At 38.3% G+C, this 24,513-nt stretch overlaps 1 protein-coding gene across 5 annotated transcripts in view; it reads right to left on the bottom strand.

Moving 5' to 3' along the window:
* Positions 1-11,148: 11,148 nt before the first annotated feature.
* Positions 11,149-24,513, bottom strand: part of MLF1 (myeloid leukemia factor 1) — a 34,778-nt gene continuing 21,413 nt past the window's right edge. The window contains exons 3-9 of one of the 5 annotated variants that reach the window (XR_013968379.1): positions 22,760-22,801; positions 19,174-19,257; positions 17,951-18,079; positions 16,078-16,237; positions 14,345-14,483; positions 13,547-13,609; positions 11,468-12,853 (exon numbers count right to left, since the gene is read on the bottom strand). Coding sequence is in view for 3 of the 5 variants with exons in the window: in XM_080829850.1 (XP_080685976.1) it covers positions 12,748-12,853; positions 14,345-14,483; positions 16,078-16,237; positions 17,951-18,079; positions 19,174-19,257; positions 22,760-22,801 (660 nt within the window). In the remaining 2 variants the exon portion in view is untranslated. Of the gene's footprint in view, positions 12,854-13,546; positions 13,610-14,344; positions 14,484-16,077; positions 16,238-17,950; positions 18,080-19,173; positions 19,258-22,759; positions 22,802-24,513 lie in introns of all 5 variants that reach the window. The other 4 variants (XM_080829850.1, XR_013968380.1, XM_080829851.1 and 1 more) reach the window with 4 other exon arrangements.

Below are 24,513 nucleotides of genomic sequence, written 5' to 3'. Positions count from 1 at the left end.
GTCGAAGGACGCGGAGGAGGCGAGTGGAGAGAAAAGAGGAGAGACTTCCGGCCCTCGGAGCCGACCAGCCCCATGTACTTCCATGACGCCCTCTATGGACTTGGAAGAGAAAGTGCAATCGCTTTGGCGAGCTAATCAAGCGTTTGTGTGTGCCTAGATGCAACTTTTATTTTTTATTTTTATTTTTATTTTTATTTTATTTTTATTTTTCCTTTCTTTTTTTAAATTTTTATTTATTTTTTTTATTTATTTTCAGTGTTCCAGAATTCATTATGTACCACACCCAGTACTCCATGCAATACGTGCCCTCCATAATACCCAACCCCAGGCTTACCCAACCTCCCAACCTTTTAAACGTAGTTATTTTGCGTGTTCAGTGTTGCCATTATGGCTACTTTTGTGTAGATTTAAAATTTTTCATAACTTTAAAAAAATCTGAAATAGCCTCTCCCCTTTAAAGGGCCTAGAAGGCCCTGCTTGAACAGCCACACCAATATAACAATGTGGAGAAATGTTTATAACAGAATAAAGTAAAAAACAAAATGCAAAGTTGCTATTTATGTTATTACAAATACAAAAAAATAAGACATGACCCAAAGGGTGTCTGGGTGGCTCAGTTTGGTTAAGTGACTGCCTTCAGCTCAGCTCCTGATTCCAGGGTTCTGGGATGGAGCCCGGCAGCTGGCTCCCTGCTCAGTGGGGCGTTGGTCTCAGTCTGCCTTCCCCTCTGCCCCTCACCACTAACACCCTGTAAGGGCTTACTTAAGCAGAGGGACCCGTATTGTTGCAGTGAACTTAGATTGACCCTGCCCCTCCCAAAGGAACTTCCTTGCAAAGCCTAGATACAAGGGCGGGTCAGGCCAGGTGAAGACATCCAATCAGAGGGGCATGCATATATCCACTAGGGTAAATTGAAATTCAATTGGCTGCCCATGTGTAACCTAGCAGGTTTGTTTTTTTTTTATGTGTGGCAGATCTAGCATGACTGTGAAGTTTTCTCTGTGTATTGCAATCTCATTGGCTACCTGTGTATAGCCCGGCTAAAAGTGCCTCTATAAAAGCTGGTTTGCGAGGCTAGTAGTCTCAGTCTCGCAGTCTCACCAGAGCAGTAAGAGCTGTTAGCAGGAAGAGTCGTCGGGGAGTGGCCTTGCCAGAGCAGCCTCCCCTCTGGGGAGTGGCCTTGCCAGAATACCCTCCCTCTGGGGAATAAGAGCTGTCCCCTGCAGGAGTAGGAGCTGTGAGCCTCATCGGGAGTGGTCTCGCTGGAGAAGCAAGAGCTGTGAGAGCTGTCAGCGAGAGCTGTCAGCTGTAGGAGTCATCGAGAGCAGTAAGAGCTGTCCGTAAGAGCTGTAAGAGTCGATGGAGTGGCCTTGCCAGAGCAGCCTCCTTCCGGGGAGTGGCCTCGCCAGAGCAGCCTCCCTCCGGGGAGTGGCCTCGTCTGGGAAGCAGCCTCGTCGGCAGCAGCCTCGTCTGGAGCAGTCTCGTCCAGAGCGGCCTCGCCGGGAGCAGCATCATGGGGAGCAGAGTCTGCGTCATCGGGGCTGTCGTCCTCGTAGTCATCATTGCCTCTTCATCGTCGGGAGCAGCCTCGTCCAGGGAGCGGCCTCGTCTGGGGAGCGGTTTCGTCCAGAGCGGCCTTGTCCGGACTGGCCCTGTCGAGGTCATTGTCGTCATCTCTTCGTAAGAGACAGCCCTTACCAGTCGGTTCGATTTTCGATGCTTGGCGTGAAATAAAGCTTTGCTTGACTTTCGCTTTGCATCAGTCTCGTTCCTTTGATCACGGACCCTAACACCTCTTATACAAATGACAAAAAACTCAGAATAGATATGGTTAAATATCAAGTGATGACCCTTATCAAAACACTGAAACTTTAGGAAATGTATAGAACCTCTGGAGTAGTTACAGCATTTTCCACATGTAACCCAAGGTTTATCACTGATTTGGCAGTACTTTCTGAGTAACTTAGCACATCAGGGAAAAGCCTTATGAGTCAAAGAGATCTCATTTACAATTCTGGGCGGGCAAAGAGAAAACCATTTATATTTTCTTAGAAACATCTCAATCTCTAGTGAAGACTAAATATTAACCAATTGTGAACTGTTGCAACAGCAGTTAAGCACAAAACATGTTTACCAACAGATTTCAAAAGCACAAACCCAGTTCCAGCAACCAGCGCCCTAGCACTTCATCCCATTTGTCATCCAAGCAAAACTTCAAAGCTTCAGGTTACCAAAGACTCCGAAAGCTACTTTAACAAATACCCATTAAAACCCTGAGACAGACAATTAACCATCAGCCCAGCCATCCCTCCTCCAACAGACCTCATGTTCTACCTGGGCCCATTCCACTTCAGACGCCATGCTTTCCCCGCCAGCAAGTGGGAGGGGCTAGGCAGTCTACGTCGGGCCAGAGAAAGCAAGGAATGTCCCCAAAACAAAGTTTGTTTCGGAAGCTGCTTGGGAATATTCCTTAAAGTCTCTGTCTCGAGTTCGGTTCATCTTGCAGCGCCAGTTCTGCTTACCAAAAGTGGCCCACTAGGCACTCATATTCCACGCCCGGCTCCAATGAGCATCAGCATTGGGCACCTTAACCTGGCATTAGACTAAACCCAGTTGGCTCCAGTTATGGCCCTTAACACACGAAATGAGTGAGGGAGAAGCCCCACGTCTATTATGAGGAATGGAGAGATGAAAGTCAGAGTGCCCTTCCTCTCTGCTTGCCCCATTCCTTCAATCATAACAAACAACACAACAGACAACAAAAAGACAACACAAAGTCAACCGCAGACCCAGCTGTACTGCCGCCGGTGGGGATTTTCTCAGTCCCCGGTGACCACCTAGGGGGACTCTAGCCCCCCGGCCGCTCAGGGAGACTCAAACCCCCTGGCGACCGCCTAGGGGGACTCGAACTCCCTGGCCACCTAGGGGGACTTGAACCCCCCGACCACCACCCAGGGGGACTCAAAGCCCCCAGCAGGCTCCTGACCGCCCAGGGGGACCCGAACCCCCTGGCGATCCCCTGACCGCCTAGGGGGACTCGAACCCCCAGAGACAGTACAGGGGGACTTGAACCCCAAACCATCTGGGGGACTTGAACCCCCCGACTGCCCAGGGGGACTCAAACCCCCTGTCGATCTACCAGCAGAGGGATGGGGCGTCCCCGCATCCACTCCAGCCCTGGGGAGCATGGTTGCGTCCAGCTTCTCTGGTTGGCCATACCCTGGAGCTCTAACCAGACAGACAGACAAGATCCCAATACCTCCGGAGGCTTTTCCCAAAGATTCTGATGCTGGCTCAGGTCTCGTCTTTTGATCCCGGACGAGCCCCCAGTGTTAGGGTCCGTGATCAAAGGAACGAGACTGATGCAAAGCGAAAGTCAAGCAAAGCTTTATTTCACGCCAAGCATCGAAAATCGAACCGACTGGTAAGGGCTGTCTCTTACGAAGAGATGACGACAATGACCTCGACAGGGCCAGTCCGGACAAGGCCGCTCTGGACGAAACCGCTCCCCAGACGAGGCCGCTCCCTGGACGAGGCTGCTCCCGACGATGAAGAGGCAATGATGACTACGAGGACGACAGCCCCGATGACGCAGACTCTGCTCCCCATGATGCTGCTCCCGGCGAGGCCGCTCTGGACGAGACTGCTCCAGACGAGGCTGCTGCCGACGAGGCTGCTTCCCAGACGAGGCCACTCCCCGGAGGGAGGCTGCTCTGGCGAGGCCACTCCCCGGAAGGAGGCTGCTCTGGCAAGGCCACTCCATCGACTCTTACAGCTCTTACGGACAGCTCTTACTGCTCTCGATGACTCCTACAGCTGACAGCTCTCGCTGACAGCTCTCACAGCTCTTGCTTCTCCAGCGAGACCACTCCCGATGAGGCTCACAGCTCCTACTCCTGCAGGGGACAGCTCTTATTCCCCAGAGGGAGGGTATTCTGGCAAGGCCACTCCCCAGAGGGGAGGCTGCTCTGGCAAGGCCACTCCCCGACGACTCTTCCTGCTAACAGCTCTTACTGCTCTGGTGAGACTGCGAGACTGAGACTACTAGCCTCGCAAACCAGCTTTTATAGAGGCACTTTTAGCCGGGCTATACACAGGTAGCCAATGAGATTGCAATACACAGAGAAAACTTCACAGTCATGCTAGATCTGCCACACATAAAAAAAAAACAAACCTGCTAGGTTACACATGGGCAGCCAATTGAATTTCAATTTACCCTAGTGGATATATGCATGCCCCTCTGATTGGATGTCTTCACCTGGCCTGACCCGCCCTTGTATCTAGGCTTTGCAAGGAAGTTCCTTTGGGAGGGGCAGGGTCAATCTAAGTTCACTGCAACAATACGGGTCCCTCTGCTTAAGTAAGCCCTTACACACCCCACCCCACTCATGTTCTCTGTCAAATAAATAAAATCTTTAAAAAGAAAAAAGACAAGACTTGAAAAATGAACTGTCAATTATAAGTGTTTTTTCTCATTTCAAAAAGTTCACTGTTGGATGTTAAATGTTACATGTTCAGTGCGTATGGAAGAGGGCATCTTTGACGATTCCAGTTAGATCTCTTAGAAGTGTTTTGAGGGTGGCCTGGGTGGCTCAGTGGGTTAAAGTCTCTGCCTTCGGCTGGAGTCAGGATCCCAGGGTCCTGGGATCCAGTCTCACCTTGGGCTCTCTTCTCCGCGCAGAGCCTGCTTCCTCCTCTCTCTTTGCCTGCCTTTGCCTACTTGTGATCTGTCAAATAAGTAAATAAAATCCTTTAAAAAGGGGGGGGGGGCGTTTTGAGCTCAGTATGTCCAAAACGGAGCTTATCTTCCTCCCCAAAACCTTCTCCTGCAGTCTTTGTTTCGAAAATGGAAACCCCGCTCAAGTTGCCCAGACCAAAAATGTCACTTCGCTACTCTTGGACACCTCTGGTCTAATCTGTCAGCATATGTTATAGGCACCACCTTCAAAAATAGATCCAGGATCTGCCGTTTCTCCCCGCCTCTCAACACTGCCATCTCTCCACCAGATTATTATAATAGATTTCATAAAGGATCTCACTGCTTCGCCTGCAGCTCAGCTTATTCTCAACACTGTAACTAGAGGGATCCTTTTAAGGCAGATCTTGTCACTTCTCTGCTGAAAATACTCCATCCAGTGAGTTCATCATTGTTGTTCTCTCTACTTTTGTGTAGGTTTGAAACTTTTCATAACTAAATTTTTAAAAAATTCTGAAGTGGCTTCCCATTCTCCTCAGAGTAAGTGGCTGCAAATGCCCTACTTCAGCAGCCAAACCAACATAGCCTTACTTTCCCTCGCTGGTTTTGCTCCAGCCACATCGGCCTCCTTACTGATCCTCATATAATCAGAGACTTTGCTCTTCCCTAGATCCTATGGCAGCTCTTTTCTTTACTTTCAGTAGCCTCATCAGTGAGATGCTTCCTAACCAACTTTTCTGAACCAGCAGGCTCCTCCCTTTCTATCTTCTCATGCTGTTTAATTTTCCTTTGGAGCACTTCTTAGATAGACCTAGACATTTCACATACCTGTTTATTGTCCAGCTCTCCCAAAGGGAATGTAAGTTCCATAAGGAAACCAATTAGGTTTTGTTAATTTCTGTATCCCTTTGCATGTACTAGGTGCTCAATAAGTATTAAATGAATGTACAAATGAGAATAAATAAATAGAAATCAGAGTAAATTACAAGGGACAAGAAAAGAAAAATCAAAGTTTCAATGATGAATTTCAAATTTACTTTTCATATGCCATCCATGTATTAACTGGCAAGAAAGTATTTGTAAACTGATTAGAGAATCCATTAATGCTGAGTATACCCAATAAACTTTTGTTTAGACTTTCAAAAATTTAGTCTTTATAACCCTTTAATGTATTTGCTTAAAATACATAAATATATAATTATGCAAATGTTAATAAATTAAGGTTACTTTAAAGATATAATTATGTTAAATAAAACAGTATATCTACAACACTAAAATCACTTTAACTAAGCTTAAGTAAAAATTCATGCTCATTATCTTGTGTGTATTCGTATTTTTCTCTAATTATTATGCTGATATATATATATATATGTAAAGATTTTATTTATTTATCTGACAGAAATCGCAAGAATGCAGAAAGACTGTCAGAGAGGAGGAAGCAGGCTCCCCGCCGAGGAGAGAGCCCAACATGGGACTCAATCCCAGGACCCTGAGATCATGACCCAAGTTGAAGGCAGAGGATTTAACCCACTGAGTCACCCAGGCACCCCTGAATATAGTATTTTTATTAATCACTTTTAATCAAAGTAATCAACTTTTCTTTATTCTAAAAGGAAAACTGGAAGACAGAAAACCAAGAACTGTCTAGCTAAATTTTTATGTTATTATAGATTATCTCTGTTAAGGGGTGTGTGTGTGTTTAGAGAGAGAGCTTGTTGGGGGCAGAGGGCAGAGATAGAGAGAGAGAATCTTAAGCAGGCTCTACGGCCAGTGCAGAGCCCTATGCAGGCTGGATCTCACAACCCTGAGATCATGACCTGAGCCAAAATTAAGAACTAGACACCCAACCAACTGAGCCACTCAGGTACTCCTAATTCTGTTAACTTTTAAAGTGGCAAAATACACATATACAATATCATCCAAAACATTTCCATAGTTAATTCATAGTCATTTTATAATCTCTAAGAAATTTGAAACTATCTTCAGTGACCAAAATCTTGTATCAGTTTTTACTTAGAAACTATCCAAGTATGCGGTGTCTGGGTGGCTCAGTGGGTTAAGCCTCTGCCTTCAGCTCAGGTCAAGATCTCAGGGTCCTGGGATTGGGCTCTCCACTCAGCAGGGAGCCTGCTTCCCCCTCTCTCTGCCTGCCTCTCTGCCTACTTGTGATCTCTGTCTGTCAAATAAATAAATAAAATCTTAAAAAAAAAAAAAAACAGAGGGGCACCTGAGTGGCTCAGTGGGTTAGGGCCTCTGCCTTCAGTTCGGGTCGATCCCAGGGTTCTGGGATCGAGCCCCGCATCAGGCTCTCTGCTCAGCGGGGAGCCTGCTTCCTCCTCTCTCTGCCTGCCTCTCTGCTTGTGATCTCTGTCTGTCAAATAAATAAATAAAATCTTTAAAAAAAAAAAAAAAAGAAAGAAGGAAACGATCCAAATGTCCAAGGACTAATTTAATATTTTCTAAGCTCTGGAAAAGTTAACTAAAGATTTGGAAAATTACAATTTTAGCTAACACTTTGTCATTATAATTAATAGTATTATAATAATCTTGTAAGATTATAACCCCTTTAAAAGAGATCTGCATTGTAATTTTATTTAGATAAACACCATTTTATATTTTGCAATCTTACATAATTGATGGAGTCAACAATAACTTTATGACCAATAAAATCAATATAGAAAATTTGGAAAGCTTAAATCATGAGAAGTTCAACCTTGGTTTTATATAAACTAGAAGATTTTATTAGCGTTAATTTTATGTGATAAAACCTGGAAGAAGACTATAGTTGACCATATTCAGTCCTTTACCTAAATGCACCTATTTATCAGAAATATTTCATAAAACTTTTTAAAAAGTACTTCATAAACCTTATATTCATAATCATTAAATCATATTTAAAACTCCTCTTTTATCTTGAAAACTTTCTTCTTATAATCATACTAACAAAAGCTATTATTTAAATGTACTGAGTCACCCAGGCGCCCCCACTTGTCCACATTTTATATGCAAAACAGCACAAATAGTTAATGGACTTTTTGTCTTAGACATTTTAGATTCTTTGGACTAAATATTCTTAGGTTACACATATGCCAAGATGACTTTTTTCTTAATTCATCTTTAAAATTTTTCAAGTGCACAGTGCCTAGGTGGCTCAGTGGGTTGAACATCTGACTCTTGATCTCTGCTTGGGTCATGATCTCACGGTCTTAAGATAAGCCCCATGTCAGGCTCTGAGCTCATCAAGGAGTCTGTTCGTCCTTCTCCCTCTGTTCCTCCCCCCACTTGCACATTCTGTATCACAAATCAATCAAAAAATAAAATCTTTAAAAATTTTCAAGTGGGAGGAAAAAATTGGAACAGGAAAAACAGTGAGCTAGATGGCATATTAAACATTTTGAGTTTGAGGGTCACATGGCTGGATCAATCAGTAGAGCAGGTGACTCTTGATCTTGGGGTTGTGGTTCAAGCCCCACATTGGATGTAGAGATTACTGAAAAAAATTAAAATCTTTAAAAATAAGTTTGAGTTTCAGTCAGTTAAGCGGCTGCCTTCGGCTCAGGTCATGATCCCAGCGTCCTGGGACAGAGTCCCACATCGGGCTCCTTGCTCTGCGGGGAGCCTGCTTCTCCCTCTGTCTCTGCCTGCCACTCTGCCTGCCTGTACGTACTCTATCTCTCTGAAAAATAAATAAATAAAATCTTTAAAAAAAAAAAAGTTTGAGTTTGAGGAAAAATCAATTGCAATAAGGCAGTGGCCAGACAGGAAGTGGTTAGGTCTCCACCAACTAGAGCTAAGGGAGACTTTTATAAAGAAGAGGCAGAAGCAAACAAGGAAAATTATTTGATTGACTGGCTTTAGCTTAAATGGTTGCCTTCTATGGGAAAGTCTAGTTGGCTGTTTGTGATTGATGTCTTTAGGCTTCAATTTCTTAACCTTGAGGCATTAACAGTCTTGTTTTGATTTGGCTAAATGGGCTACTAAGACATTAAAGCCATCTCAGTATAATGGCTTCCTTGTTTAATTAATAATACAAATATTAGGGCGCCTGGGTGGCTCAGTGGGTTAAAGCCTCTGCCTTCAGCTCAGGTCGTGATCCCAGGGCCCTGGGATTGAGGCCCGCATCGGGCTCTCTGCTCAGCAGGGAGCCTGCTTCCCCCTCTCTCTCTGCCTGCCTCTCTGCCTACTTGTGATCTCTGTCTGTCAGATAAATAAAAATAAATAAAGAAATAAAAATCTTTAAAAAAATACAAATATCAAAGTATTCCTATAGAAGTATAATTACCTTCCCTCTTCAAGAAGGGAGGAGAAAGTTTAAATATAAACCATACAGTTACAAAGCTCTAAAGTATGGGGACACCTGGGTGCTTCAGTTGATTAAGCTTCCAACTCTTAAACTCAACTCCAGTCTTGATCTCAGGGTTGTGAGTTCAAGGCCTGCATTGGCCTCCATGCTAGGCATGGAGACCACTTAAAAAAAAAAATCTAAAAAGCTCTGAAGTATGGAAATAAAAGACAGAGAATCTTTTACATAAAGTGGTCTCTTTTAGACAAGTAACACATAGACTCTCCCGAGGTTTTGTTAGTTGTTTTTTGGTGTCATTCTTCCAAGGTTCCTCTCAAGGCAAGTGCCTTGTTCAAGTGTAAGTCTCTTTCACATCCAAGTTCCCCAAAATTGTCACTACAATTCCTTGCTAAAGGTATGCCAGGAGGTAGTACAAGTCTATCAGCTGACAAACCCATGAAAAACTGCCTATGTTCCATCAAATGTAAAACACTGCTCTCTGTCTCAGGCTTTAATGTTAAGCCATATGACTATTGACCTGAGACACATGTAGTTAGAAGGTAACATGGGTAGATAGAAGGTCTCTCCCAAAGCAAACTTTTCATACAAGTGACAAGACTGAGGAAAGTTTTCATAGACAAATAATATAAGATGGTGGGCAAGTAGCCAGAAGATAGGAGATGGTGCTTAAAGTCAAATTCACCAGAAGACACCAAAGTCTGATCAGAACCCCCAATCCCCAAGAGACAATAAGCATGATCCTGGGGACAAAGAAATCATCAGAATGCAGATTTACTGCAAATTCCATGTAATCGGGGACAGAAGGGACTCAAGAGGTCTAAGATATGTACATTATTACCAAATTGAAGATCCTAATTCACTGCAGTGAGGGTCTAGGTCACACTTGAGTAGAATCTCTAAACTGTCCTAGCCCTTAGGCTGCTAAGATCACTGTCTTAGTCCATTCAGGCTGCTACAGCAAAAATACTATAAACAATATAGTGGCTTAAAAACAATAGAAATAGAAAGGGTAAGGGAGGGGTGCCTGGGTGGTTCAGTCGGTTAAGCATCTGCCTTCAGCTCAGGTCATGATCCCAGGGTCCTGGGATTGAGTCCTGCATCAGGCTCCCCGCTTGGCAAGAAAGCTGCTTCTCCCTGTCCCTCTACCTGCTGCTCCCCCTGCCTGTGCTCTGTCAAATAAGTAAAATCTTTAAAAAAAAAAAAAAAAAGGCAAGGGAGCTCTCTAGTGTCTCTGTTATTAAGGCACTAATCCTATTCAGGAGGTTTCCACCCTCATGAGCTAATCACTTCCCCAAAGCACCATCTCCAAATACCACCATCATGTTATTGCCATATTTAGGGCATCATCTGATTACTTTTTTTTTTTTTAAGATTTTATTTATTTAACAGACAGAGATCACAAGTAGGCAGAGAGGCAGGCAGAGAGGAGGAAGCAAGCTCCCTGCTGAGCAGGGAGCCCGAAGCGGGGCTCGATCCCAGGACCCTGGGATCATGACCTGAGCCGAAGGCAGAGGCTTTAACCCACTGAGCCACCCAGGCGCCCCTGATTACTTTTTTTTTTTAAGTTAACATATAATGTATTATTTGTTTCAGGGGTACAGGTCTGTGATTCATCAGTTTTACACAACACACAGTGCTCACCACAACACATACCCTCCCCAATGTCTATCACCCAGCCATTCCATCCCCCCAGCCTCCTCCCCTCCAGCAACCCTCAGGTCCAATGTGCTCCTGCCCTTGCCTTGTGACAGTAAAGGATAATGGAGTCATAAAGGCAGAGTAATGGAAACCTATCACTGAGACTGCCAGGAAGAACTCTAATGTAGCAAGGAAAGGATTATAAGTATCCAGCTTGACCTCATTGCCAAGGCCACATTCACCAAACTGTTACTATCTTTCTAGTCCCAAAAGATCCAGGGTTCCAGAAACATCAATGGTTATCCACAAGGGAAAAATAATATGAACTACAAGCTACAGAGAATCTTCTTTCTTATATGGTTGACTTCAGCAGCATGGTAAAAATAATTCTGAAAAGAGGAAATTCCAGCAACATGTGAATATAAAGAATTGACATTTACTCTCTCTATGTCACATAGTTTTATGAGTGGTCCCTTATGAAGCTCTGTGGCATAAGAAGAAATATATATTTAATTCAATTTTTATTTACTTTCTATGATAAACAAATTGGGAGAAAAAATAGCTGTAAATGCTATAACTGCTTTATGCTGCACAGAAGTTATATAGCTTTAAATACATTTATTAAAGTGTGGGGTTTTTTTGGGTAAAGTGTGTTTTTATATTTGAATATATTGATTCAAGTTATCAGTGTAATGATTTAGGCAGAAGAGTATTACAGTGTCTATTCTATTGGGATTTTGCTCTATCAAGTAAATTTATACAAAAGTGTTATTTAGAATTCATGCCTTATGACAACTTCCCAATATGTTACTAGTATACCAATGTACGCATAAGAGGAAAATGTTAACATTTTTAATTAATACATGCTCAATTACTTTTTGTTATAAAAATGAATTGACAGGTATGCATCTTATTTTGTAACTAATTAGAGGCATGAAACACACCGACTAATAAAATTAACAGGATACAATATGGAAAATAGGAAAGTATAAGCTCAATCACACAGTTCTATTTCAAAAGTGAAAAAAGTAAGATATTAGGATTACAAGGTGATAGTGGATTTTCTGGTCTTTTTTCCTCTGAAACAACAAAAACTTAAGGTTAAGATATAATATTCTCATAAACTTCAAACTTTTTCTAAAAACAGATTAATGCTTGAATTCTAGAAAAAGCTAAAGCTGAATTTTTAAATGGTATAAAAGGGAACAACTGAATTATTAAGTACCTTGCTCAAGAACACATATCACCTGTCTAAGACATTTTGAGACAATCAATCATTCAGGTTTACAGAATACCAAATGCATTTTTCTAAATGTCACAAAAAGGCTGAGCAGAGTTTCTCCAAGGACATTCCAACTTTAGAATGTTAACTGTAGAGACAGATTAAGCTGTTTGTGGGAAAGGAGAGCAGAAATATGCTACCTTAAGAAGTTAAAGAGAAAGGTCAATGTAAAGTCTGATGAATGTTAAGAATGTGATGTGGAACAAAAAAGAATACACTGTATAATGAAATTATAAGAATAAAAATCATATATTAGCAATTTAAAATCTTAAAATTCAGAATTCTGATTTTAATGTAATTTATCAAAATAACTAATTTCTCATAGAACAGTACTAATATAATTTTGCTTTATTTTTTAAAAATCTTAAAGCTAGCTGGCTATATAACACATGAAATCTGATTTAAATTATTGTACCTTTCTTAGCATCACTGTGGTGGTGTGTTAGTGAAAACTGAGACTATTTTTTAATATTTTATTTTCTTATAACTAACACATATGATAAAACTAGCTCTACATTCAATCTTGACTATATAAAAGAAAACATAGCCAATAGGAAAATAATTGGGAAAGCAAAATCAGCCTTAAAAATTAGTATGTTTTAAAGAGAAGAGTTTATAGAATGTTTAGCAACTTGAATTGTTGAAAATCAAAGTTTTATTCCTAAAGTATGGACAATATAAAGCTAGCACTTCCAAGAACATTCAGATATCAGAAGAAAGTTAAATACAGTACTGATATAACAAGAGATTGGTCTTATATGTATTACCCAGCACCATGACTTTCTCTGTTAAAACAATCAAAGCTAAAGAAATCAAATGCAAGGCTATTTATTTTTTGTTGATTTTCACAGGTGATCCTTTGACGTTGAGTTTGTCCACAAAAACATTTGATCTTCTTCCATGTTCAATGGCTGGACTTTGATGAGGTTTCTCCCTGAGAAATATAATATGAACATTAATACCATTTTTCAAATGGCCAGTAGTTTACAAATCAATACAAACATGATTAAAAAATACTTTTAAGTTTTATCTAAGACTTCCATAATAGCTTTGAAAAACATGTGGGAGATTATTTCATTCACATTTAAGAAAGCAACGCTGTTTTCCTGAGATAGATTTAACTGTTTAACCACGCCATCCATCCAACTGGCAGCCACTAGCCACATCGTTTACATTTAAATTAATTAAAATAAAGCTTAAAATTCAGTTCCTCAGCTGTATCAGCCACATATGAAGAGTGGTTCAATAGCCGCATGTGTCTAATGGGTGCCATATTGGACAGTATAGATACGTAACATTTTCACTATTATAGAAAATCATTTCAGAAAGGGCTATTGGACAGTGCTGGTTTACAGGAAATGCCACGGACAGGGCCAGAGATTTATGGATCATCTATAAAGAGCATGCTTTCTCTAACAGGGACCTTGTTTCATAGTCAAACTTAGCACTGTAATTTTTTTTTTATCAATAGAGTTTCCAAACTGAGACAAATATTGCCTAAAAGTAATATGGAAGCTAATTTTCTACAGAAAGTATTAGGGCTCTAAATTCCTAAATAAGTATTTAAAAATAAAAGATCCTAGCTCATGAAATTCTGCACAAGGCTTCTGATTTACTTGATACCCACTTGTCCACCGCTGGTTCTGTGAAGCCTTCCACCTTCTGCAGCAATCCTCCACTCTCTTACGGCCTAGAACAGATTTCTATTTTAAGGCCTGGCGAGGCCTCTTCTTTCTCAAGTGTAAATTTAATAGGAACTAGGTATTGTTTTCCATTTTTTCCCCCAGAGAACCAAATTAAATTCTAACTCTAGAATATACACTAAATGTACAAAAATCTTTATAATCTTAATGGTGTGGTTTCAGCACAGCTATTCCAAAGGTAATCCCAAAGGAGGCTAAAGTTTTGGGAAAATTCTTCCAAAATATCTAATACCTAATATAGGTGCAAGTAATGTTATATATTACACAAGTATCTAAAAATGCTTTTACCATTGACTTGTCAGGGGAGTTTTGTTAAGCCTTTCAAATACAGCCCCTCCTCCCTTATCAGATCTCTAGATACCAATATCTTACCTGGCATGAAATGTATAACTCCTCCTACATCCAGATTAAAATCTGTTTTAAGAAGAACTACATTATAATATTTCACTTTTTCTTAAAAGGATTTTAGCCCCTCTCTTCTGAAGCATAGTTTGCTAGTGAGTTACTAATCACGCAATCTTAAAATATTATTGGTTTTTAGATCCAAATTCAAATTTGTGTGGAATGCTCAGATATAATATAAAGTCATGACATCCTTCAAAAAAGATACTGTTGATAGAAACAACGGATGTTAATCAAAACTTCCTGACAGAGGTAAAATTACATTACTTTTCTTCTAATTCCTGTTAAAAAAATATAATTTGTTTTAGAAATAATTTTACCTTCTTTTAAGTTCTCGGCAGCCTGAATTCTCATGACCAACACTTCTCATCCTAGGGTTTTCTACATTGCACCACTGTCCCACTGGTTTGTACTTCAAAATCTCATTTTGCCACTCATCATCAAAAGCATGAGCATCACCTACATTAAATATCAAAATAAAGAGGCAAGTATTAAGATGTCAACTGTCAGTAGCTGCCTTGGCTCCCACATACTTGATTCTGGCCTTGTGCTTCCCTCAGCCTAACCTCAAGACAGAGGCAGGGAACTGTCCCAAATATAAAGGTCTTTGATTCAGAGTACTATTTCCTTTTTTTGCCTATTCCTCTTTTATTCCTATTCGTAATTTGGTTATTGATGATCTGGTTTTTCATGTATCTGCCTGCATATCACGTTATTCTACCCAATGAACCCTTTGACTCAATTATACTGACTTACAGCCTTTCTTCCTGGGTCATCTTCCTGGTCTGTACTTGGGCACTTCTCCTATAACTAGCACTTCCTATTAACCTCACCGTTTTCCTGCATAACTTGGCCTACCTCACAAGCTTCTGCTGTCAGTTTCCTAAGACAGGTTACTCATCTCAACTGTCAATTTGTTATGAATTAGGCAATCTAACTTCAATTAACAATATGTAAAATGGTAATACTTGTTCTATCAGACGGACTTTATAATAATAATGTGTTCCCTCACTAAATTTTCCTTCAACATTTTAATTATTGTAAGTACTCTGTATATATTTAATTATGACAAAACTATAAAGTTTAAAATTAAAGAAAGGTTAAGATGTTGTAGATTCCATCTCATTGCATAAAAATAACTTTGTCCAAGCCAACCCTAAGAGAATTTTTTTCTGAAATGATACGATAATTTAAACCATTTCCATTAAAAAAATTTAAAGTGACAAAACACTTCTACTCAAAATACTTTTGGAAAGTAGGAGATGAATTTAACCCAAAAACTACAACGAGAAGAGTTACGACACTGGAAGGACTTAAATGCATTGAAGAATGAATATAAAATCCAGAAAATGGAAAGATGTACTTGAAATATACATGATATATTATCTAACAATACAAGAAATTAAAATCTCATCTATACAAAAACTGAAGTGCCCAACAATAAAGAATGTTTTAAATAAGTTATGGCCCATTCACAAAAACTTTTAGGTAACCATTTAGAATGTTTTTGAAAAACAACATCATAGGTAACTGATTTCACAATTATAATGGTGAACTAAAATAAGTACAATATAAACTAGATTGTAAAATACTAATTTTTAGAAAAAGTATATGTGTTTACATATACATAAAACTACTAGGAAGAAATATACTAAAACATGAATAGTTGTTTTGGGTTGGGATTATGGATAATTTTAGTTTTCTTCTTTATTCTTTTTTATACTTTTCAAATATACCTTAGAAATATGTAAAAACTCATTTTGCCTACTGGCAATCTTACTAAATGACAGTTCAAAAGATTCCATTTACCAAGTATAGAACAAAAAATAAATAACATTACCAAAAATCAGTATAAAAAACAAATTTCTATGAAACAATGAAACCCCAATTTTATTACTTTTATAAGGTCATCCCTGGTAGTCCCCACACATATTATTCATAAACTACCTCAAAATGACACCTTATGGAATGTTTCTACAAAAAACATTCATCAAGTTCTACCAGTACAGCTGTTATTTTAAGAAGAAGAATACTATTTTCTGTGACAACTTACTTTCATTCATATTGATGAACTCTTGATTGACCTCTTCATCTCCAGTCTTGTTATTCTTTGACTTTTTAATGACATGAGCTCGGTCATGAAGATGATGACCAACGGCCATTTTTTCTAGCCCACTATCAGAATCTCTCATTGCTTTCCTAGTTTCCTTTATCTGAAAAAATAAAGAAAATAAAAATTAAAAATTGTTATTTAAATATATAGAGAATGGATATAATTCTCAACTCCTCAGGACCTATTTACTAATAGAGGTTAAGACCATAAATCTACAGCTCTAAAAACACTGGGTACTACTTAGTTCCACTACCAACTTGCAGTAGAGTTGTGGTAATAGTTCTCTGATATTTTCTGAATTGCTTAAAATTAAAATGTCTAGGGCAAATAGAACCAATACAATTTAAACTTTTTCTAAGTTGTAATCAAATAGTATAACAAATAATTACTTAATTATATAAGACTTAGTGCCTTCAATAGTGTCCTTAACAGTATCATATTTGGGAGTACATCCCTATAAATAAGGGCAATTGATTATTCAGCAGTCATGTTGATGAGCTTGAATCTCATGGCTCTTACATATCAACTCTATGGGTTATGAGAATATTCATGATAGCCAAAGACCATTAATATTAGCATGGTTTGCTGCGGGATGTCTACAATTAAACTGTTTTCATTTAAGATGTATGTCACTTACAGCAAGTGAAAATGAAAATGTCTGCACTATGCCAACAGCATCATTAAAAGTTATATCTTTATATGTAAGAGCTATTCACACCCAGTAAACAGGCAAACTTTTTTTTTTTTTTAACTATAAGTACTAATGAGGAAGTGTAGAAATAGGAACTCTCATACCAGGCTTTGTGAGAGCCAACTGTTTCAATCACTGTGTGAGAGTAACTTAGTAATTTTTACATAAAGATGAAAACACCCATCTCCTACAAACCAACAATACCTTTCCTAAAACATTTGCACAAGAAGACATGTATAAAGATAAGTGAAAAATCAGAAATACCTAAGTATCAATCAACAGAAAAATAGATTAAAAACTGTGGCATATTCATATTTTGGATAATATATAAAAGTCAAAATAAATAAAGAGAGCTGCATATATCAAGCTGAATAGATCTCAGAAGTATATGCCTGAGCAAAGTCAAGTTGCAGAGGACACATGTAGCATGAAACTACATAAAGTTTAGGAACCATAAAATAATTCATTATATTATTTACAAAGCATACATAAGTAATAAAATTATAAAAACACACATGAGAATCATAAGTTTGAGATACAAGAAAATGGTTCTTTTGTGGGGAGGGAGTGAAAGGGAAAAGGAACCAGGGAGGAAGAGTGTACTGAAAGCTTTAACTGCATCTAGTATTTTTGCTTAAAAAGAAAACAAAACAAGAGAGAACTTACAGCAAATAGAGAAAAATGTTATGATTTGACTAAACTGGGTGGGAGGAATGTGGGTATTTATTATATTATTTTCTATATCTTTTCTGTATTCTTGAAGTATTTCATAAGTTAAAAAAATTCTTTTGCTTCTGATATAAATTAAAAATAGACATTTATTTCATGAGACAAAGACTTCTTTTAGTGTCTACTTACCTGGTCAACATGTAAAGGTAAGAATAAACATCAATAGATACTTACATGAAAAAAGGCTCCTGAGGTGGGGATGGAAAGGAGGAAAAAAATGCCTTAAACTAAGTAAATACAGTTAGCATTATTGTTCTTCACAGTGATATGTGTCTTCTTCCCTCATCTGAACCCCCAGAATACCAGATCAAGCTTTCATAATTAAAATCCAATATAGGTGACCTATCATTCCACAACTTTATAAAGCTCCAAGAATGCTCAGAAAATACTTACTCCTCCTGGAGCCCTACGGGTTTGAGTTGAGGCCTGGAAAACCTTTGGTGGTTCATCTCCTACTTTGGAATAAGTCATAACTGAGGAAGAACTAAATGAATGTCCATTTGGATCCACTGAAAGGTGACCCTAGAGGTAAATATAAATTTTAAGTCCAGAGAGTTTAGTCAAGAATGAAGAATTGACATCAGATGATTCAAATAAGTAACAACACTAGTTAAAGTACTACCAAGGATACCATACTATCAGGATGGTATATCCAAATGGCACCCCCAGGAAGGATCTAATTTCCTTCCATTTTAGGTACTGATTCTCACTCTGCTTGTGAGGAATAAGTGACATACTCAGAGATCCTTAAGTCTTTGTGATCAAAGACTTGCAGCTTAGATTTAAATATAGATGCTATGCCCTGAAGCCTATGATGCTTTTATAGTCAGTGGTTGACCCCTGTGTGCAATTTTGCCAACGCTGAGCCAATTAGCCATACACCAAGAAGTTTCATACCTCCTGTGGGTACCAGATTGCTAGATTATGATGATCATTAATAATGCCCTAGATTTGGACATTCTGAAATGGTCCTTAGATTCTAAACTAGATGATTAAAATGTGTCTTCTTCATATTGAATCAAGTTAATTTTTTGATGTTAAAATTGTGAGTAGAAAAGAGTATCAGTACTAGTTTATAACTATTTGAACTCTATTGATATAATCCAATGCCTAAACATATTCCTGAAATTTCTGTTTTCAGCTTTTTTTAAGAAAATACTAAAACTTAATTTCCTAGATGCCACAAAGCCTTTTAAGTAGACAAACTAAAAATAATTAAAAAGTCTAAATTCATATAAAAATGTTCATTTACAATAGTGACCTTCAGCAAGATAAATGTTTTTCAGGTTGTGTTTTTTTTTAATCATGTAAGTTAATTAACGCTATTTTTCAAACTCGTAGGTTGTAAAATCAATTTGGTGGATTGTGACCAGGATTTTAAAAATATGAGCTAAAACAGAAAATATAAGCACACACTGTAAATAGTATGATCATTTTGTCACAAAACTTTTGTTTCAGGTTTTTTAATACAGTACACAAGTATTATGTACTGGGTCATACTGTTAAGATATATTTTTTAGTCACTGTGGACCATGGTTAAAAAAAGTTGAAAGCCACTAATAATATAGGGTACCAATAACTGAGAATAACATTCTCATCAATTTTTTAGTACTTACAAAGTTTCTTTGTAATTCCTGCATACTGTTTCGCATATTTAACATCATTCGGTCCATTGCCTGGAAAGGGTTGACATCTGTACGCTACAGGACATTAGGAAGTATATTATTAACTATAAGTACAACACAAAAGAAGCAAATCAACCTTCCCAAAACAGCTGAAAAATTTTTTTTCTTGATTTATGTAGTGGGAGCTCATGCAGCAAACGGCCAGGCAAAGATAATTTAAGAACTATACAAAAAAGCAATTTGTTAAAGAAAAAATGGAAGCATATACAAAATCTCAAAGAGCCAACATTTAAATGATTAGGGGGTTGCATCACTGTAAATACATGCATACAGATATGTGTATATATACACACATGAACATATAAATAAATACACATTTACCAACTTTCTTATAACAAATTTAGTTAATATTTAAATACTGAGCAGTGTATTCTGGGCTGGGACAATTCTAGCATAGACTAGTTTTCAAGTTTTTCCTTCTTCCCTCTCAATATCTCACCATGCAAATCAATAAAACTTGGGTATATGATACCAATATCACTTCCACCAGTACAACACAGCTGATAGAAACTGCCTCTGAGGTCTCCACCTCTCCTTTACATCATAAGAGGTTCCAAGTAATAGAGGTTAATTCACTCTACTGTAGGCCTGGAATTTGCTGCCTACCACAGAAGGCTCAGTAGAACATTCCCTTGAGGCATGGCATATGCTTCTTTAGAAGAGTAGTTAACTCCTCTAGAACTGTGGTTTCCTAGTCAAGACTGATTTTGACTCCCAGGGGACATTTGTTAATATTATATTCATTTTTGTGTGTCACAACTGAGGAGGGTGTATAACTGTAATCTACTGAGTAAAGGTCAGGGACCCTGTTAAAATCCTACAAAGAATAGGACAGTCCCCCTAGAACAAGAATTATCTAGCCTAAAATGTCAGTGGTGTCAGGGGCTGAGAAGCTCTGCTCTAGAAAAATCTGCTATTGATTTTAAGTTTTACTGTTAGAACACTCACAAGAAATTTAAAAAGTGATGCACACATTTTAGTGTGTCACCTGATGCATTGTTTACTATTATAAAACAGAAGGAGTGTTTGATTCAAGGAATTCCTCCACTCAAACAGTAGTCTTTTAAATCCTGTAAGGCACTGTAGTTCAATGCTCGTATTTCAACCCCTCTAGAGATTCTTTTGCTGTATGCCAAGCTGGGACTCAATAAAGAATTATCAAAGGCCTGTCTATGTCTCCGCCTTCCAGTGGGTTTTATTCCTTGTAACAATGGGAAACAGATGGGAAAACCAAATTCTTCTTTAGAACAGGCACTTAACACCATAGGGAAGAACAAAGGCACATTTAGGGGATACTGATAATCTTTGGATACACAAAGAACTGCAATAGAATAAATCTGCATTTCAGAGATTCAACACAATTCAGGAAACATTCTGAATGCTTTGTTTCATCATCAGGGCTATATAAGAGATAATTCACAAGAGTTGGAAGGGCTAGCCCAACTAAGAAGAGGAAGAGAAGGAAGAAAAGATCAGATGTTAAGGTATATTCTGCCCTTTCCTCAATTCACTGTCAAATCAGCCATCCAAAATCCATCTGTACTTGCTGTGGGGTGGCCCAACACCTTGGAGTGACAAAAAGTATGGGTACAATTTAGAGCTAACATGCCAGTGGGCTCCTAAGGCCTTTGGGAACTTTGTACACAAGCTCTTCTCTCTCCCTGAATGTTTTTATCCTGACTCTCAGCATAGTTTCTTCTCATCATTCCAGTATTACCTCCTTAGAAAGGCCACCTGCAAAAGTAATCTCTGCTTCACTTCCCATCTCTCATATCATTACCCTGTTTCATCTCCTTCATAGTACTTTGAAGTACTTTATCTGAAATTATTTTGTTGTTTATTGCCTGTCTTCCCACTCTAGAAATCATCTTTGTGAAGGTAGGGCAGTTTTTCTGTCTTATTCACTACTATATTCTCAATACTTTAAAAATAATTCCCTTGCACATAAGGAGGGCTCAGTAAATATTTGCTGAATGAATGAACAAATTATCTCTAGCTTGGCTTAAACCCATATATCCAATTGTTCACCAGATAAATCCACCTGGACATACTGCAGATGCCTCAAAGGCCCAACACCCCAAACCAAAATGATCTTTTGACCGCCCCTGCTCTCATATCTGTACTGTATGAATGCACTGTTCCTTACCTCAGTGGTATTTCCACGTAGCTAATTCTTCACACCAAAAAGTAGGCATAATATTTTCCTTTTCCCTCTTTACTGTCCTTCCAACCCAGTAAATCCCCAAGTTTTACCCATTTACCTCTTTAACTCTCAGATGAGCTACTGCCTAAATAGAAGCCATTACTAATATTTCCCAGAACACTTTAACAGCCTCCTGGCCTCCCTGCCTCTACTGCGGTCCCTTCTAATCTTTCCTTCCCCTAAAGGCACAATAATCTTTCAAAAATGAGAACCTGCTTCTATTACCATTTTGGTGAAAATTCATCAACTGCTTCCCCTATTCTTAAGATAATGTCTAAAGTCCTTACCAGGACCAAAAGAAGTCCCTGGTTACCATTCTATCTTTATCTACTCTCCAACTCATGCTCCAGGGCCAAGTGATCCGAAACATCTTTGAGCTCCCTAGCCACTAAGTCTATGCACGTGCTGTTTCTTCTGTGTTGAACACTCTCTTTCCTCCTCTCCCTGCTTTTCCTGGCTAACTCCTATTCATCCTTAAGGTTCCAGAAATCTCTGATTAATCTCCACACCCTACCACCCCAAAAGGTCTGGGTAAAAGGCTTTCCTCTATCTGTGCTTCCACAGCATGCTGAACTTCCTGATCGTTTTACTGATAACTCTGGCTATAACCGGTTTTTTAATTTGTCATTTGTCCCACTGAAACTCTGGTCAGAAAGGACAAATGTGGTTCATCCAACTTTAAGAAGACAAATGATTCAAGTCTAACACAGAAGAAACTTTTTCATAAGAGCACAGATGCATCCATAGGAAATGTTCTAAAGTCATGCTATTCTCTGCTACTTCTCAGGCTGCTTTTAAGTGTACTAGAAACTAGCATAACAGAAAAGAAACAGGAGTGGGAGAAAAGCTGGTTGTAGACTAGCCATACTTGGATGTGGGAAAGGAAAAGCAGCATGCACAAACTAACTTTAGAGTCCTAGAAAGAGCAGACAATCTGAGCTTCTCCAAATGTGCTTCTCTAGCTATAGTTTGGTGCTTCTTCATCTTTTAGAAAGTCATCATAAATATGTGAAAGTATCCAAACTTTCAAACAAACTATGGGGATCCCTTTTGTAAATCAAGCAAATATTTATCTATTAAATTGTATTTTTTCTTTCTTGGAAGACTGATTTTATCTATGTTGATATGACTTAGTTCAGAAAAAACATGCCTGAATACTCTAAGATTAATACATAAAACAGGTTTCAGTACAAACCAAAAAGCTATTTTGAAAATAAGTGAAACTGCATGCCAATTCACTTTTGCTTGGGTTAATGAAAAATAAGTATTTGTCAGAAAATATTGTTAAAATGGTCTGTGTCTCATGATACGAACCATACCACCAAAACCGCCAAAAGGCACAAGAGAATTCATTGCCTAGAAAAAAAAATCCAGTTAATTTTGGTTGATATTTATTATATAATAATCCCTGAAAAAGAAATGTACTATATAATCACATAGTTCATAACTAACAAAGTTTTAGAACCACTTAATAAAAAAATCCTCAAAATATATATATATATTTTTAAAGATTATTTATTTATTTATTTATTTTACAGACAGAGATCACAAGTAGGCAGAGAGGCAGGCAGAGAGAGAGGGGGAGGCAGGCTCCCCGCTGAGCAGAGTGCCCCATGCGGGGCTCGATCCCAGGACCCTGAGATCATGACCTGAGCTGAAGGCAGAGGCTTTAACCCACTGAGCCACCCAGGTGCCCCCTCAAAATATATTTTAAAAAACTAACCACTTATTATTCATCATAAAGCCAGACAGGAGTGTGGCAGATAAATAGGGAGACCATATACCACTTTTAAATATGACTACTGTAGTATTTATCAAAGGCAGTTGAAAGAAAAAAAGTCTTTGCTATAGATTAAGACAAACATTTGTCAAAGGAAATATAATTTCACACTAAAATTAATTAAAACATAAGGTACAATGATTAATATCTCATCTTTCCTTTGCTCAACTATTCTGTATTTTTAAGAGATGAGTTAATCGTGCTCATAACTGATTAAAAATAAGCAATTATTCACATTAATAACATTTCAAAAGTAGAAATATTGGGCAAAAAAATTAATGAATGTCTCCCAAGAACTAATACATAGAATAAAAAATATAGACTTCAGAAAGGATCATACACAGATTTAAAAATATGTAGGGTCTTTGATAGGCAAAAGAATGTTAAGTGTAATAGGTAGAATTATCTAATAGTTCACAAATTGTATTCCTCAGTAGGAAACAGAGAAGTAAAAATAAAATTTTAGACACACATATATACATATTAAAAACATTCATTACTTGGAAGTTTCAAATACTGAAAGTAAAATTTAAATTTTTGGGTAAAGGGTATATATAAGGTTTTACCATCATTCAGTGATACTTCTCTCCTTTGTAAATTATGCCGAAAAATAGAGAAAACTGTATATAAAATTATATAATAAATTATATCAGATTATATATATCTATACTATATATTTAGAACAGTAATCTCCAAAGTGTATTATTATAAGTGTATTATCGTCAATACACTACTTTCTTTTCACTGAAAATAAAAACATTGTAGATTCACTCTGGTACCATCACTCAATCTAAATGTTAGATGGTCACATGTCATACCTTGAATTATGAACTGCTTAATTAAATATATTTACAGATTAAATTATCTAGTTTTAGGGGCACTTGGGTGGCTCAAGTCAGTTGGGCAGCTGACTCTTGATTCAGGTGGTGTCATGATCTCAGGGTCCTAGTATCAAGCCTTAAGTCAGGCTCTGCACTGAGTGCTCAGTCTGCTTGTCCCTCTCCCTCTGCTCCTCCCCCCAACTCCCACTCGTGTTCTATCTCTATTTCTAAAATGAATAAATTCCAAAAAATAAAAAAAATCAAGTTTTAAATAAAACTAATCCTCCCAAAATGGAAAAGTGGCTTAGAAAATCCCCTATAAAGAAATCATGAACTGAAGAAAATGCTAATAATATAAACAAGAAAATAACATAACTGATGCTTCCCCTACTTTTGTAGGAGTCTCTGTTTTCCTTCATAAAATGGCTGATAAAGATGACAAATGTTGGAGGGCCTAGGTGGCTCAG

This window comes from Martes martes (genome assembly GCF_963455335.1).
Source record: "Martes martes genome assembly, chromosome: 1".
NCBI classification, from domain to species: Eukaryota; Metazoa; Chordata; class Mammalia; order Carnivora; family Mustelidae; genus Martes; species Martes martes.
This window is presented reverse-complemented; position numbering and strand designations above follow the sequence as displayed.